This window comes from Chlorocebus sabaeus, chromosome 22, assembly GCF_047675955.1.
Source record: "Chlorocebus sabaeus isolate Y175 chromosome 22, mChlSab1.0.hap1, whole genome shotgun sequence".
In the NCBI taxonomy this organism is placed as follows: domain Eukaryota; kingdom Metazoa; phylum Chordata; class Mammalia; order Primates; family Cercopithecidae; genus Chlorocebus; species Chlorocebus sabaeus.
Genome location: NC_132925.1, coordinates 43,602,065 through 43,618,684, shown reverse-complemented (window position 1 = coordinate 43,618,684; position 16,620 = coordinate 43,602,065). Strand labels below are relative to the sequence as shown.

The following is a 16,620-nucleotide window of genomic DNA, read 5'->3' as shown; positions in this document are numbered from 1 at the left end:
GACTGGATAGACAAGCAGAGCTGTGTATCCATGATAATAGAGGGACTAAACCTCCAGACCAAGCTCAAAGGGCTAGTCCTGGATAATCCTGAGCCTCAGACATTCAAGTAGCTGTCAGCCCCAATGCACCAAAGCAGTCCAAACAATGGTTGATTCATTGGTTTATTCAACAAATAATTAAGAAATTCCTACAAGTGCAAGGGATTGTGCTAGGCACTGGGGATACTGCTCTGAACAAGGTGAGGTCCCTGCTTTCATAGAGATTAAATTCTACTTAGGAAGACAGATATTACATAACTAAACACAAGTTACATAACTAAACACAAGTTACATTACATAACTAAATACGAGTTTATAATTGTGAGAAATGATGCTACTACATAGTAGCATGGGGCACGGGCACACAGCTAGTGTGCAGGGGCAAGACAGAGAGGCTTTCTTGAGGAATTAATTTCAGAGCAAGTTCGGAAGCCACAGGCAACTCAGAAAGGTGTATTTGCAGCCCACACGTCTTTGCCACGCTCCACACTCAACTATCTGGTAGCCAACTTGACATCTTTTCTTGGATGATTCCAAAGTACTCCCTACCTTAACATATCCAAAAATGACTTTTCTGGTTTGTATTTTTTTCATAAAAAAATATTGGAGAGAAATGAGTTCATAAGCTTCCTTCCTAAATGTGGATCTCTCCCACCACCTGCCAAGATACAAAACCCAGAAACCAGGGTCAACAAATACCTCCCCACTGATAGAGCCTTACTTTCCAACTCTATCACCAAGTGCTCTCCATTTTACCTCCTATGCATCTCTCAAATATGTCCTCTTCACCTTCCCTCACCACCACCTGCCTTAGGTCCCCTCATCCCCTCCCAGCTACCAATATATTTCATCTGGACTTCCTATCAATCTGGTCCTCACAGGAAACAGAAGACAATCTAGAGTTTTGAAGATAATTAAAAGGTTTACAGAATGGACAAGGAAAACAACAAGGGGGTTGAGGCACCCAGGGACTAGCAAACCATTATCACCCCTAAGACTGAAGGGACAAAGGGGAGGACATGTTTTATTAGAGTGTGAGAGGACTGGAGCTGCAGGGATTCCCCTGACGATGCAGAGGGCCAGTGCATCAGCCATATGGTGCTGAGATAGGAGGAATATCCTATTCTCTCCCTCTTCTATTGACTAAACAGAACCTGAAGCTGGAGGGCATGTCTGACTGATGTCAGTCTAAAGAGAGGGCAGAGAATGGATGCAGGAGGAGAGAACTTGTTTACACCCATACTTGCCTTTTCCCCAAGCAGCCTCTATGCTAGTGATTAGCAAACTTCTTCTGTAAAGGCCCAGACAGTAAGTATTTTAGGTTTGGCAGGCTAGATGGTCTCTATCACAAATACTTAACTTTGGCAGTTGTAGCACAGATAATGTGTAAACACATCAGTGTGACTGTGTTCCAACAAAACTTTATAACAGATGATTTTCAGGTAACTTTTCACATCACAAAATATTATTCTTTTGACTTAAAAAAAAAAACTACTTGAAAATGTAGCTGTATCCAAGAATGGCAGACTGAATTTAGCCAGGGACTGTAGATTTCGGATTCCTGCTCTACACTACAGCCATGGGTCTTTGTAAAACCCCAGTCAGTTCACTGTGCCCCCTGCCTGAACTTTTACATATTCCCAATGGCCTTAGGATAATAAGCCAAATCATGTAGTCTATGAGGACTGCATAGTCTGGCCCTACATACATTTCCATCCACACTTCAGCAGCAAGAGCCTCCCTGGGTTTCTCTTTCTCAACATCATGCTGTCTCCACATCTTTAGAATACTCTGCTCTCCACTCTCTATCTAGCTCATTTGCACATCTCAGTTCACTGCAACATTATTTATAATAGCAAATAACAAAATGAAAAAGGGGGTGGGGACATAATATTCCCAACACTAGGGAAATGAATCATGGAACACCAGGCAGCCATTTTATAATTGTAGATTAATGAGAAACAATATTGATTAGATATTAAGAGAAAACACTCATGTTAAAGTAATACCTATTATTTCATATTGCTGTAATACATTTATACACATATACGTAGGTGGAAAAAATTTTGAAGGGAATGCACCAAGCTGTTCAGAGTGATAACTCATGGGCAATGAGATTATGGGTTATTTTTCCTTTCTGCTGATCTCTATTTTCTAAAATAAGTATGTATCAAGAAAAATCAAGATGAATTTAAAACAATCAACTTAACTAAAAAAAACCCCTAAATTTCAGGTGAATATGTTAGAAAGTTATGAAGTTACATGAGGGCTGGGGAAGGAAAGGAGAGGTTTTCAGTTTGATCTAATTCAAAACTAAATCTGTGAAATACTCAAGTTTCCTAAAATCACTCAGGATAAGTGATATATTGGTGGACATATTTGAGTTTCTGGGCTTTGACATTAATGGTAACAGATTTTAAAGGGTAGCTCTTTTCTCCATTAAAAAGCAATGAGGCTGGGCGTGGTGGCTAACCACTGTAATTCCAGCACTTTGGGAGGCCAAGGTGGGCAGATCACCTGAGGTCAAGAGTTCAAGACCAGCCTAGCCAACATGGCGAAACCCTTTCTCTACTAAAAATACAACAATTAGCCGCGTGTGGTGGTGTGCACCTGTAATACCAGCTACTAGGGAGGCTGAGGCAGGAGAATCGCTGGAACCCAGGAGGCAGAGATTGCAGTGAACTGAGATTGCACCACTGCCCTCCTGTCTGGGTGACAGTTGAAACGGAATGAACTGAGTTATCTCTCTTCAATTTGATTTAAATCATTAACCCCAAACCCAATGCCTTAAAAACCAATGACTAAAATCCTCATTAAACTGAGTGCACATGCCAATATTAAGAATGCTGTGTCATGCTTCATCAAAATTACCTCAACACAAGAGGAGACAAGTACGCATGGAAGTAAACCCCAAATCCCAACTAACGAACATCTGAGATCAGTGGCCACAGGGAATAATTCTGAAATTGTCATCACACTTAGGCAAAGATAACAACCCGGAGGTCTTATTTTTATAGAATATCAAGAAAGAAATCATCCAAAAGGCACACGATGCCAAAATAAAAATTAAGAGCGAAAACCCAAAAAGTCGCGCGCAATTCCTTCTGAAACCTATCCGCCTCCTACCCTTGACCCTTCCTGTGGTGCTGGCGGGTTCTCGTCCCTGTTTCCCCCACTGCAAGCCCTGGAACCGCACCGCTTAACTCTTTTCTTGGCGGCCCCGCCCCGGCCAGACCTAGGCCCCGCCCCATTCGCCGTCTATTGGCTTTTCCTACCCCCTGCCGGGTGACGAGCCTGGAAGCCAGCGGGATCTACTGCGCACGCCCAAGGAGCTGGGCCTGGAGCAGGAGAAAGGGAGTGGAGGCGGGTCGCAGACTATGAAGCGCGGCGTTCCGCGGGATCCTTTCCGGAAGCGGAAGCTCGGCGGGCGGGCCAGGAAGGTCCGGGAGCCCACGGCGGTTAATTCTTTTTAGCATGAGGCTTCACTTCTTTCGGTCTGGGCTTCTCTGAGGCTGCGGGAGATGGTCAGGTCCGGATCTCGACCGGGCCAGGTGAGGGCTGAGGACCTGAGGAGTCCACTGTGGGGATGGCTCGAGGGACAGGGGGGTTTTCGGGCCAGGGACTTGTAAAACTCTGCTCGAAAAAAGACAAAAGACAATGAGGCGACATTAAAGTGCTGGGACAGAGGTGCAAGGAACACCTAATCTTCCCGTCGTAACACAGCCGCTCGGTCTCTCGATGTGTTTCTGTTTAAATTATCGCAGCCCGCCGGCTTTGGGGTAAGATCGGGGTTCGAGTCCCAGCCGTCGCCGCTGGCTCGAGTGACTTAAGCTTTCCTAGCTTCAGTCGCCTGCAGTTTGAGAGTCTACTAGTTTTTACTTATCAGAACTTTCTATTCTTTAGCTGCAAAATAGGCAGAAATAAGCATAAAATCCTGTCTCAAAAAATTGAGAAGGTTAAATCAGAGAACCCGGTAAAAACATCGATCACACAGTTGGTAGACATACAACATTTAGTTCCCTTAAAGACTCGTAGTTTGCCACCATCTTGATAACAGCAGCTAACGTTTAGATAGGACTTATGTGGTAGATACTACTCTAAGTTATGTATTACATAAAATAACTCATTTCATAGTCACGATATCCTTATGAGGTAAGTACTATTATCCCTATTTTATGTATGAGGAAATCGAGGGCCGGAGGGTTCAAATAACTTAGCAGTTACACAGCTGTGGAAACAAGAATCAGACTCACAAAGCTGATGCCAGAGTCCATTCTTCTTTTAAACATTTTACTTAGTAGATGTATGACTTTGAACAAACTTTTCTAAAGTTTAGGTTCCCACCTCACAGAAATAATGATAACTCACAGGGTATGGATTAAGTGGAAATGAAAGACTTTAGCACACTCTAAGTCATTCTACAAAGGCAGTTTTATCTTGTACTTGTTGGTAGGAGATATGACTACTAAGAAATGCTTGTATGTTTCTCAAATGGCAAAATTAAAAGTTTAGTGATAATAACCCAGTAGAAGTAAGTGTAAAATAAAGCAAACTGATTCTCCTGTATTGTGATTAGGACACTCCTTTTGGAGAGCAGCTTTGCAGTTTGTATCAAGGGTTATTAAATTACTAATAACCTTTCACCAAATAATTTTCCTTTTAATCCTAAATATGAAAAGGCTGTTTTCAATAAATAGGCTTATTCCAGGTTTGTTTTCTTAATTGTGAAAAATAGGAAGCAAACCAAGACCATATTATATTACTTCCACTGAAGGAAATATTATACAACCATTAAAAATTTCTGAATATGAAAAAGATTTAAAAGTGGAAAACACAGGATTTAAAATTGCAAATATCTAGTTATTATGACTAAGTAAAAAATGCATATAAAAAAAGATTGGAAGCCCCGGTAGCAAAGAACACATCTAGTACCTAGATCTTGGTTTCCAAGTACCACTGTCCACTAAGGAGTTCTGGCTTTTTGGAGAAATGACCAACTCCAGGGCTGAGCGGGGGAATTATAAGAAGAACGTGGATACATCAAACTAAAAAGCTTCTGCACAGTACAGGAAATGATTAATGGAGAGAAAAGGCAGTCTGCAGAATGGGAGAAAATATTTCCAAGCCATGTGTCTGATAAATAATCCAAAATACATATAAGGAATTTCTATAACTCAAAAGCAGAACAACACATAACCTGGTTAAAAAATGAAAAGATATGAATAGACATTTCTCCAAAGAAGATGTACAGATGGCCACCAGGTATATGAAAAGATGCTCAACATCACTAATCATCAAGGAAATGCAAATTAAAACCACAATGAGCTATCACCTAACACCTGTTAGGATGACTTATAAAAAAACAAAAATAAGTATTGGCAAGGATTTGGAAGAATTGGAACCCCTGTACACTGTCAATGGGAATGTAAAATGCTATAGCCGCTTTGGAAAACAATATGGAGAGTCCTCACCAAATTAAAAATAGAACTATATCACCCAGCAATTCTACTTCTGGGAATTTATCCAAAAGAATTGAAATCAGGATATAGAAGAGATATTTGTACTCTTGTGTTCACTGCAGCACTATTCACAATAGCCAAAATGTGGGAACAACCCAAAAGTCTATCTACAGATGAATAGATAAAGAAAATATGGTATATACATGCAATGAACTATTATTCAGCCTTTAAAAAGAAGGAACTAACTGTCATATGCACCAACAGAGACGAACCTTGAAGACATTATGCTAATTGAAATAAGCTAGTCACAGAAGGACAAATATTGCATTATTTTACTTATATAAAGTATCTAAAATAGTTAAAACTCATAGAAACAGAATGTGAGCGTGGATTGGGCATGAACCAGAGGGATTTTTGTTTTTTGGTTTTTTTTGTAAAGAGCAATATTGGGATAATTGGCAACTTGCGAATAAGGTCTGAACATTAGATCAAAATTCTGTATCCATGTTAATTTCCTGGTTTTGATAATTATACTATGGTTATATTAGAGAATGACCTTGTTTTTAGGAAATATTTAGGAGTAAAGGAGTATTGTATCTGCAACTTAACTCTAATGGTTCAGGCAGAAAGTAATGCTGTGTATATATATTGAGAGAGAATATGGAAAACGTCAAGGGTCACAGAATCTGAAGCATATATAGGGCTTCTTTGTACTATTATTTCATAATAGAAACTACAAAAAAAAAATTGAAAAGAATTGTTCCAATATGATAGTTACTGTTTCAAGGTGCTTTTATCATGGGTAATTTTCTTTACTAGATTTTCTATAATATAGCCTTGTGTATATTTTTTGGAGAACCACCATATATAACCTTACAGTTATGCCAGACATGTACCTCAGACAGTGTACTTAAAAAAAATTTTTTTTTGAAAGAAAAATTGTGGTAGTTGTTTTTGGACTCGATCCAGGGTACAGTATTACAGTGTCATGGCTTGGATTTGTTATTATGATTCCAGCCAGGACATCGACATAGATATACCAAAGGGAAAGACCCTGAGAGTGTGACACAGAGACCAGTGGAGTGAGTTCTCACTGCTGGCTTCATGACCCTCCATCATATTCCAAGTTATCTCAAGAAGTATAATTCTTACCAACCTAGTTTTTAAAAAATATATTCTCAGTGACATTCTTAGAAGGATGGAGCGCATATTCAAGCATATAATAGAATGCCATGTAACTCCAGAAAGTTTGGTAGTTACTGCTCAAAGCTATCTTGAGATGAAATATGTAAATATGTCAAGATAAATTGTAAATGAAACTGCCAACAGTGACTACATCTGGAGGGTGGAATGAGGAGGGAGTCAGGGACTTTCTTGTGTCTATTGGAATAGAGATTATATTTATCTGATATAAAGTTATTAAGATATAAAATAGTATACCACAGAAAGTGTCCCTTCTCACTCTGTCCCCCAGATACTCAGTTTCCCTCCCCGGAGGCATCCATGATTAACTGTTTCTGGCATAACTCCCAAGATACTGGATGCATGTAAAAGCAAATGCTTATTTTTTTCCTCTTTTTCTACACAAAATGTTGTCCATTATGTCACTTTTAAAACAAAAAAATTTAAGAAAACAACAGTGGTATATGAATTTAAAAAGTAAGATTAAGACAATGAGATGTAGATAAAGAGAAAGGGCAGAGTTCTTGCTGGTCTAATCAGGCATTCCAAAGAATGTACATAAAAGGAAGCAGAGTTAAAAACTCTGTTCTGTATCTTGAATTAACTTGTATGTTTCAAAGAATTTGGGAATATAGAACATATTTTGGGGTTAGTATAGTCTGAACTTAGTGTAGTAGTTAATTCCAGTTTAAAATAATATCTCAATTTCCTTTTTACCTTAAACAGACTTAAGGAACAAATATATGTGGTGTTTGCTTGACATTTTACATAAAAGAAATTTAATATATGAATTAAATTGTAATTGTGGATTTTTAGGATAGATCACATTAATTAAAACAGTGAATAATATGGTACGTTACAATGGAATATTATTTGACCTCAAAAAGGAAGAAAAATTTTGATACATGCTACAATATAGATGAAGCTTGAAGACATTATGCTAAGGGAAATAAGCCAGTCACAAAAGGACAAATATTGTATTATTCCAGTTATATAAAGTTTCTAGAGTAGTCAAATTCAGAGAAGCTAGGTTGGTAGTTGTTAGGGTCGGGGGAAGAGGGGATGGCAAGGTATTGTTTGATGGGTACAGAGTTTCGGTTTGAGAAGATGAATAAAAGAAAAAAATGGCATTAAATTTTGTCAAGATAGCATATTGAAAATATAATAGAAAAATATTTGTTTATCTGCTATAATATATTATGTCATAGGTGTTATCTTCAGGAAGGCACACTGGACCTGCTAAATTAACAAATGGAAAGAAAGCGTAAGTACTTATGAAGACGTTTACAACTTCAGATTTCAAGATGTTTTTCAGGTCTTTGGGCTGGATGACATGTTGTCTACCCCAGAAAATTAGGTAGGCCTCTACTATCACAAGCTCTGGGGAACAACTTTTTATATCTACCCATGTTAATCATTTTAGTGTTTAACAGTCTTTCTAATCTTCAAAATGTGTTTGTAAATTCATCTTGTACATGGTTGGACAAGCTTTCTTGTCTTTGCTGGAAAGAAGATGACTGCTTACTAATGTATTTTGTGGAAAATATTTGTAAAAATATTAATGAGCTTGTTTTCCAGGACCTATTTAAGAAAAATATCACGTTTTAATGCAGATTCTGGCTATTCCATCCATTCTGATTCAGAAAGTCAGGTAAGATTGAATAGATACAATACACACTATTTTAATTAGTTCTCAGATAGTAGCTAAAAAGTAGGAATAAAATGCAAAGTATTAATTGCTCTAAGGAAGTATGAAGTCTGTTGCTTTAAAGCATCTTTTCTACCAATAATAAATTGTTTGTAAATAAACAAATTTTAAAACTACATAATATATATTTTTTCCTACACTAACAGTTATATACAAATGTATTCTAAATGACTTTATTCCTTACAGGCGGAAACTGTACACGGGCTTGATGGTTGTGCTTCTTTGCTGAGGGACATTTTGAGAAATGAAGATTCAGGTTTATTTTTTTAAATTCTTTGCTGAACACCTTATCTCAATTAAGTCATTTTGATGGTAACACATTTTTGTTTTATTAATAGGTTCAGAAACAGCATATTTAGAAAACAGATCTAATTTTAGACCTTTAGAAAGCAAAAGATATGGATCAAAAAAGAAAAGACGTGAAAAACATACTATTCCTTTGGTAGTCCAGAAAGAAACATGTAAGCCTTTTTTCTCTTAGTTATTTAAAGATAATCCTTAATTGTGGGTATTTTGATCAATTATCAGGGTTATACAGTTGACTTTCATTTTAATAATCAGTATTGGTTAGGTTTATGTGTGCTTATGCCTTTCTGTATTCAGCTTCTAATCACTGAGTAGTCCACTTTGCTTGCTATCATTTTCTCAAGAAGAAAAGTAGAAAAAGAGACTATCTGAGTTTTGTAGGAGAAAAAGTTCAAACTCAGAATGACATTTGTGAGGTATATAGAGTTATCTTAATTTTCCCTGCCACTCGTTTTCATAGATAATCATAAATTGGTTGTATTTCAGGTATATATTCTAGTAGTTGCTTTAAGATTATTATATTTATATGTGTGTGTGTGTGTGTGTGTGTGTGTGTGTGTATGTGTATGTATGTCCTAAGTTAGTCAAGCCGAACTTGTCAAGCTGCACAGTTAGGATACATGGTACATAAGGAGGTAAAATTGAATCAATAAGGAAAGAGAGCCTGCTGCTGATTGATGGTGAATATAGCCAAGGGTACTTTACATCCTCACAGCTAACTTTTCCTAGTTTAGAACAAGAAAGTTTTGGTTATGTTGTCCCTTGGAGGCCTAGAGAACAAGATAGCCCAAAATGAAGATGAAAAAGTCCACAATGGGAAATCAGATGGACGAGAATTAGACTAGCCAGTTCTATAGTTCAGGTGGGCCAGAAATGTCAGCACTGTAGTGCATGCTTAGATTCAGCTTGGGCAAGGAATGAAGTTTAGAAAGTCTTATAAGGCAGTATCCCTATATATTAAGAGATCAGGATTTAGGCAAGGAGGCTGAGAAAGTGTCAGTAGAGCATTCATGGAACTAGAGGTTGATGTTTCAGAAGTCCCGAGGTAGAGAACTGAGGCAGGGGAAGCGTAACTGATCTTGGAAGCCAGTAACAATAGCCTTATATTATCATGACCTGTACTATTCAAGATGGTAGTCACTGGCCACATGTGGCTATTCAGCACTTGAAATATGACTAGTATGACCAAGGAATTGAATTTTTAATGTTATTTAATTTAAATTAATTTACAATTAAATTTGAAACCTGTAATTGATCCAGTTATAAAACTTTTAAGTATGTTTGGAATAACTTGGGCATGTGAACCTACCTTTTCAAGTGTAAATTTTATTAAATCTAAATATAGACCAAGTATTTCTGATGAGAATTTAGCATCTAGATTGTGCTTTATGTAAAATATAGGCTAGATTTAGAAGATTTAATACAAAATTTCAGTTATTATACACTGAAATGTTAATATTTTGGATATATTGATTTAAATAAATATGAAAAGTAATTTTACCTATTTTATGTAGTAACTGGAAATTTTTTTTTTTTTTGTATTTTGGTTCTATTCTTTTATTCTATCAATCAGTCAATCATCTATCTTTTTTTTTCTTTTTCTTCTGTAATTTTTTTTTATTATTATTATACTTTAAGTTCTAGGGTACATGTGCATAACGTGCAGGTTTGTTACATATGTATACTTGTGCCATGTTGGTGTGCTGCACCCATCAACTCGTCATTTACATCAGGTATAACTCCCATTGCAATCTCTCCCCCCTCCCCCCTCCCCATGATAGGCCCCTGTGTGTGATGTTCCCCTTCCCGAGTCCAAGTGATCTCATTGTTCAGTTCCCACCTATGAGTGAGAACATGCGGTGTTTGGTTTTCTGTTCTTGCGATAGTTTGCTGAGAATGATGGTTTCCAGCTGCATCCATGTCCCTACAAAGGACACAAACTCATCCTTTTTTATGGCTGCATAGAATTCCATGGTGTATATGTGCCACTTTTTCTTAATCCAGTCTGTCACTGATGGACATTTGGGTTGATTCCAAGTCTTTGCTATTGTGAATAGTGCTGCAATAAACATTCGTGTGCATGTGTCTTTATAGCAGCATGATTTATAATCCTTTGGGTATATACCCAGTAATGGGATGGCTGGGTCATATGGTACTTCTACTTCTAGATCCTTGAGGAATCGCCATACTGTTTTCCATAGTGGTTGAACTAGTTTACAATCCCACCAACAGTGTAAAAGTGTTCCTATTTCTCCACATCCTCTCCAGCACCTGTTGTTTCCTGACTTTTTAATGATTGCCATTCTAACTGGTGTGAGATGGTATCTCATTGTGGTTTTGATTTGCATTTCTCTGATGGCCAGTGATGATGAGCATTTTTTCATGTGTCTGTTGGCTGTATGAATGTCTTCTTTTGAGAAATGTCTGTTCATATCCTTTGCCCACTTTTTGATGGGGTTGTTTTTTTCTTGTAAATTTGTTTGAGTTCTTTGTAGGTTCTGGATATTAGCCCTTTGTCAGATGAGTAGATTGCAAAAATTTTCTCCCATTCTGTAGGGTGCCTGTTCACTCTGATGGCAGTTTCTTTTGCTGTGCAGAAGCTCTTCAGTTTAATTATATCCCATTTGTCAATTTTGGCTTTTGTTGCTGTTGCTTTTGGTGTTTTACACATGAAGTCCTTGCCCATGCCTATGTCCTGAATGGTATTACCTAGGTTTTCTTCTAGGGTTTTTATGGTTTTAGGTCTAACATTTAAGTCTGTAATCCATCTTGAATTAATTTTTGTATAAGGAGTAAGAAAAGGATCCAGTTTCAGCTTTCTACTTATGGCTAGCCAATTTTCCCAGCACCATTTATTAAATAGGGAATCCTTTCCCCATTTCTTGTTTTTCTCAGGTTTGTCAAAGATCAGATGGCTGTAGATGTGTGGTATTATTTCTGAGGACTCTGTTCTGTTCCATTGGTCTAGATCTCTGTTTTGGTACCAGTACCATGCTGTTCTGGTTACTGTAGCCTTGTAGTATAGTTTGAAGTCAGGTAGCGTATGCCTCCAGCTTTGTTCTTTTGACTTAGGATTGTCTTGGCAATGCGGGCTCTTTTTTGGTTCCATATGAACTTTAAAGCAGTTTTTTCCAATTCTGTGAAGAAACTCATTGGTAGCTTGATGGGGATGGATTGAATCTATAAATAACCTTGGGCAGTATGGCCATTTTCACGATATTGATTCTTCCTATCCATGAACATGGTATGTTCTTCCATTTGTTTATGTCCTCTTTTATTTCACTTAGCAGTGGTTTGTAGTTGTCTTTGAAGAGGTCCTTTGCATCCCTTGTAAGTTGGATTCCTAGGTATTTTATTCTCTCTGAAGCAATTGTGAATGGAAGTTCATTCATGATTTGGCTCTGTTTGTCTGTTACTGGTGTATAAGAATGCTTGTGATTTTTGGACATTAATTTTGTATCCTGAGACTTTGCTGAAGTTTCTTATCAGCTTAAGGAGATTTTGGGCTGAGATGATGGGATTGTCTAAATATACAATCATGTCATCTGCAAACAGGGACAATTTGACTTCTTCTTTTCCTAACTGAATACCATTTCTTTCTTTCTCTTGCCCGATTGCCCTAGCCAGAACTTCCAATACTATGTTGAATAGGAGTGGTGAGAGAGGGCATCCCTGTTTTGTGCCAGTTTTCAAAGGGAATTTTTCCAGTTTTTGTCCATTCAGTATGATATTGGCTGTGGGTTTGTCATAAATAGCTCTTATTATTTTGAGATACATTCCATCAATACCGAATTTATTGAGCATTTTTAGCATGAAGGGCTGTTGAATTTTGTCAAAGGCCTTTTCTACAGCTATTGAGATAATCATGTAGTTTTTGTCTTTGGTTCTGTTTATATGCTGGATTACATTTATTGATTTGCATATGTTGAACCAGCCTTGCATCCCAGGGATGGAGCCCACTTGATCATGGTGGATAAGCTTTTTGATGTGCTGCTGGATCCGGTTTGCCAGTATTTTATTGAGGATTTTTGCATCGATGTTCATCAGGGATATTGGTCTAAAATTCTCTTTTTTTGTTGTGTCTCTGCCAGGCTTTGGTATCAGGATGATGTTGGCCTCATAAAATGAGTTAGGGAGAATTCCCTCTTTTTCTATTGATTGGAATAGTTTCAGAAGGAATGGCACCAGCTCCTCCTTGTACCTCTGGTAGAATTCAAATGTGAATCCATCTGGTTCTGGACTTTTTTTGGTTGGTAGGCTATTATTGCTTCAATTTCAGAGCCTGCTATTGGTCTATTCAGGGATTTAGCTTCTTCCTGGTTTAGTCTTGGGAGAGTGTAAGTGTCCAGGAAATTATCCATTTCTTCTAGATTTTCTAGTTTATTTGCGTAGAGGTGTTTATAGTATTCTCTGATGGTAGTTTGTATTTCTGTGGGGTCGTTGGTGATATCCCCTTTATCATTTTTTATTGCGTCTATTTGATTCTTCTCTCTTTTCTTCTTTATTAGTCTTGCTAGCGGTCTATCAATTTTGTTGATCTTTTCAAAAAACTAACTCCTGGATTCATTGATTTTTTGGAGGGTTTTTTGTGTCTCTATCTCCTTCAGTTCTGCTCTGATCTTAGTTATTTCTTGCCTTCTGCTAGCTTTTGAATGTGTTTGCTCTTGCTTCTCTAGTTCTTTTAATTGTGATGTTAGAGTGTCAATTTTAGATCTTTCCAGCTTTCTCTTGTGGGCATTTAGTGCTAAAAATTTCCCTCTACACACTGCTTTAAATGTGTCCCAGAGATTCTGGTATGTTGTATCTTTGTTCTCATTGGTTTCAAAGAACATCTTTATTTCTGCCTTCATTTCGTTATGTACCCAGTAGTCATTCAGGAGCAGGTTATTCAGTTTCCATGTAGTTGAGCGGTTTTGATTGAGTTTCTTAGTCCTGAGTTCTAGTTTGATTGCAATGTGGTCTGAGAGACAGTTTGTTATAATTTCTGTTCTTGTACATTTGCTGAGGAGTGCTTTACTTCCAATTATGTGGTCAATTTTGGAATAAGTGTGATGTGCTGAGAAGAATGTGTATTCTGTTGATTTGGGGTGGAGAGTTCTGTAGATGTCTATTAGGTCTGCTTGCTGCAGAGATGAGTTCAATTCCTGGATATCCTTGTTAACTCTCTGTCTTGTTGATCTGTCTAATGTTGACAGTGGGGTGTTGAAATCTCCCGTTATTATTGTATGGGAGTCTAAGTCTCTTTGTAAGTCTTTAAGGACTTGCTTTATGAATCTGGGTGCTCCTGTATTGGGTGCATATATATTTAGGATCATTGGCTCTTCCTGTTGAATTGATCCCTTTACCATTATGTAATGGCCTTCTTTGTCTCTTTTGATCTTTGATGGTTTAAAGTCTGTTTTATCAGAGACTAGTATTGCAACCCCTGCTTTTTTTTGTTCTCCATTTGCTTGGTAGATCTTCCTCCATCCCTTTATTTTGAGCCTATGTATGTCTCTGCATGTGAGATGGGTCTCCTGAATACAGCAAACTGATGGGTCTTGACTCTTTATCCAATTTGCCAGTCTGTGTCTTTTAATTGGAGCATTTAGTCCATTTACATTTAAGGTTAATATTGTTATGTGTGAACTTGATCCTGCCATTATATTAACTGGTTATTTTGCTCATTAGTTGATGCAGTTTCTTCCTAGCCTCGATGGTCTTTACATTTTAGCATGTTTTTGCAATGGCTGGTACCGGTTGTTCCTTTCCATGTTTAGTGCTTCCTTCAGGGTTTCTTGTGAGGCAGGCCTGGTGGTGACAAAATCTCTAAGCATTTGCTTATCTGTAAAAGATTTTATTTCTCCTTCACTTATGAAACTTAGTTTGGCTGGATATGAAATTCTGGGTTTAAAGTTCTTTAAGAATGTTGAATATTGGGCCCCACTGTCTTCTGGCTTGTAGAGTTTCTGCCTAGAGATCTGCTGTTAGTCTGATGGGCTTCCCTTTGTGGGTAACCCGACCTTTCTCTCTGGCTGCCCTTAAGATTTTTTCCTTCATTTCAACTTTGGTGAATCTGGCAATTATGTGTCTTGGAGTTGCTCTTCTCGTGGAGTATCTTTGTGGCGTTCTCTGTATTTCCTGAATTTGAATGTTGGCCTGCCCTACTAGGTTGGGGAAGTTCTCCTGGATGATATCCTGAAGAGTGTTTTCCAACTTGGTTCCATTTTCCCCCTCACTTTCAGGCACCCCAATCAGACGTAGATTTGGTCTTTTTATATAATCCCATACTTCTTGCAGGCTTTGTTCATTTCTTTTTCTTCTTTTTTCTTTAGATTTCTCTTCTCGCTTCATTTCATTCATTTGATCCTCAATCGCTGATACTCTTTCTTCCAGTTGATCGAGTCGGTTACTGAAGCTTGTGCATTTGTCACGTATTTCTCATGTCATGGTTTTCATCTCTGTCCGTTCGTTTGTGGCCTTCTCTGCATTAATTATTCTGGTTATCAATTCTTCCACTCTTTTTTCAAGATTTTTAGTTTCTTTGCACTGGGTACGTAATTCCTCCTTTAGCTCTGAGAAGTTTGATGGACTGAAGCCTTCTTCTCTCATCTCGTCAAAGTCATTCTCCGTCCAGCTTTGATCTGTTGCTGGCGATAAGCTGCGTTCCTTTGGAGGGGGAGATGCGCTCTTATTTTTTGAATTTCTAGCTTTTTTGCCCTGCCTTTTCCCCATCTTTGTGGTTTTATCTGCCTCTGGTCTTTGATGATGGTGACGTACTGATGGGATTTTGGTGTGGGTGTCCTTCCTGTTTGATAGTTTTCCTTCTAGCAGTCAGGACCCTCAGCTGTAGGTCTGTTGGAGATTGCTTGAGGTCCACTCCAGACCCTGTTTGCCTGGGTGTCAGCAGCAGAGGCTGCAGAAGATAGAATACTGCTGAACAGCGAGTGTACCTGTCTGATTCTTGCTTTGGAAGCTTCCTCTCAGGGGTGTACTCCACCCTGTGAGGTGTGGATGTCAGTCTACCCCTAGTGGAGGATGTCTCCTAGTTAGGCTACTCAGGGGTCAGGGACCCACTTGAGCAGGCAATCTGTCTGTTCTCAGATCTCAGCCTCCGTGTTGGGAGATCCACTACTCTCTTCAAAGCTGTCAGACAGAGTCGTTTGCATCTGTAGAGGTTTCTGCCGCTTTTTGTTGTTGTTGTTGTTGTTTAGCTGTGCCCTGTCCCCAGAGGTGGAGTCTACAGAGAGGGGCAGGCCTCCTTGAGCTGCTGTGAGCTCCACCCAGTTCGAGCTTCCCAGTGGCTTTGTTTACCTACTTAAGCCTCAGCAATGGTGGGCACCCCTCCCCCAGCCTGGCTGCTGCCTTGCCATTAGATCGCACACTGCTGTGCTAGCAATGAGGGAGGCTCCGTGGGCGTGGGACCCTCCCGGCCAGGTGTGGGATATAATCTCCTGGTGTGCCCGTTTGCTAAGACCCTTGGTAAAGCGCAGTATTGGGGTGGGAGTTACCCGATTTTCCAGGTGTTGTGTGTCTCAGTTCCCCTGGCTAGGAAAAGGGATTTCCTTCCCCCTTGCGCTTCCCAGGTGAGGCTCTCGCTGGTCGGGCTGCAGCAGCTGACCAGCACCGATTGTCCGGCACTCCCTAGTGAGATGAACCCAGTACCTCAGTTGAAAATGCAGAAATCACCTGTCTTCTGTGTCACTTGCGCTGGGAGCTGGAGACTGGAGCTGTTCCTATTCGGCCATCTTGCTCCGCCGCAGTTACTGGAAATTTTAAGTTACATGTATGGTTTGCATTATATTTCTATTGGATAGCATTGGTCTAAGCTCAGCACATTACAGCCAGTTTTTTAAGTAATGTTTAGTTATTTTATTTTGTAAATAAGATTTTACTAGAGTGCAGCCAAGCTAATTTATTAATGTGTTTTTATTAGCTGTTTTTGTC

General features: G+C 38.7%; 1 protein-coding gene across 8 annotated transcripts in view; it reads left to right on the top strand.

Moving 5' to 3' along the window:
- Positions 1-3,364: 3,364 nt before the first annotated feature.
- CCDC14 (coiled-coil domain containing 14) overlaps positions 3,365-16,620 on the top strand; it is a 77,786-nt gene continuing 64,530 nt past the window's right edge. For 3 of the 8 annotated variants that reach the window (XM_073009776.1, XM_038003426.2, XM_038003425.2), the window contains exons 1-5: positions 3,512-3,590; positions 7,889-7,944; positions 8,259-8,331; positions 8,575-8,644; positions 8,727-8,849. In XM_073009776.1, coding sequence (XP_072865877.1) covers positions 3,561-3,590; positions 7,889-7,944; positions 8,259-8,331; positions 8,575-8,644; positions 8,727-8,849 — 352 coding nt within the window. In that variant the 5' untranslated portion in view covers positions 3,512-3,560. Of the gene's footprint in view, positions 3,591-7,888; positions 7,945-8,018; positions 8,038-8,258; positions 8,332-8,574; positions 8,645-8,726; positions 8,850-16,620 lie in introns of those variants that run through there. The other 5 variants (XM_038003423.2, XM_007985573.3, XM_038003424.2 and 2 more) reach the window with 4 other exon arrangements.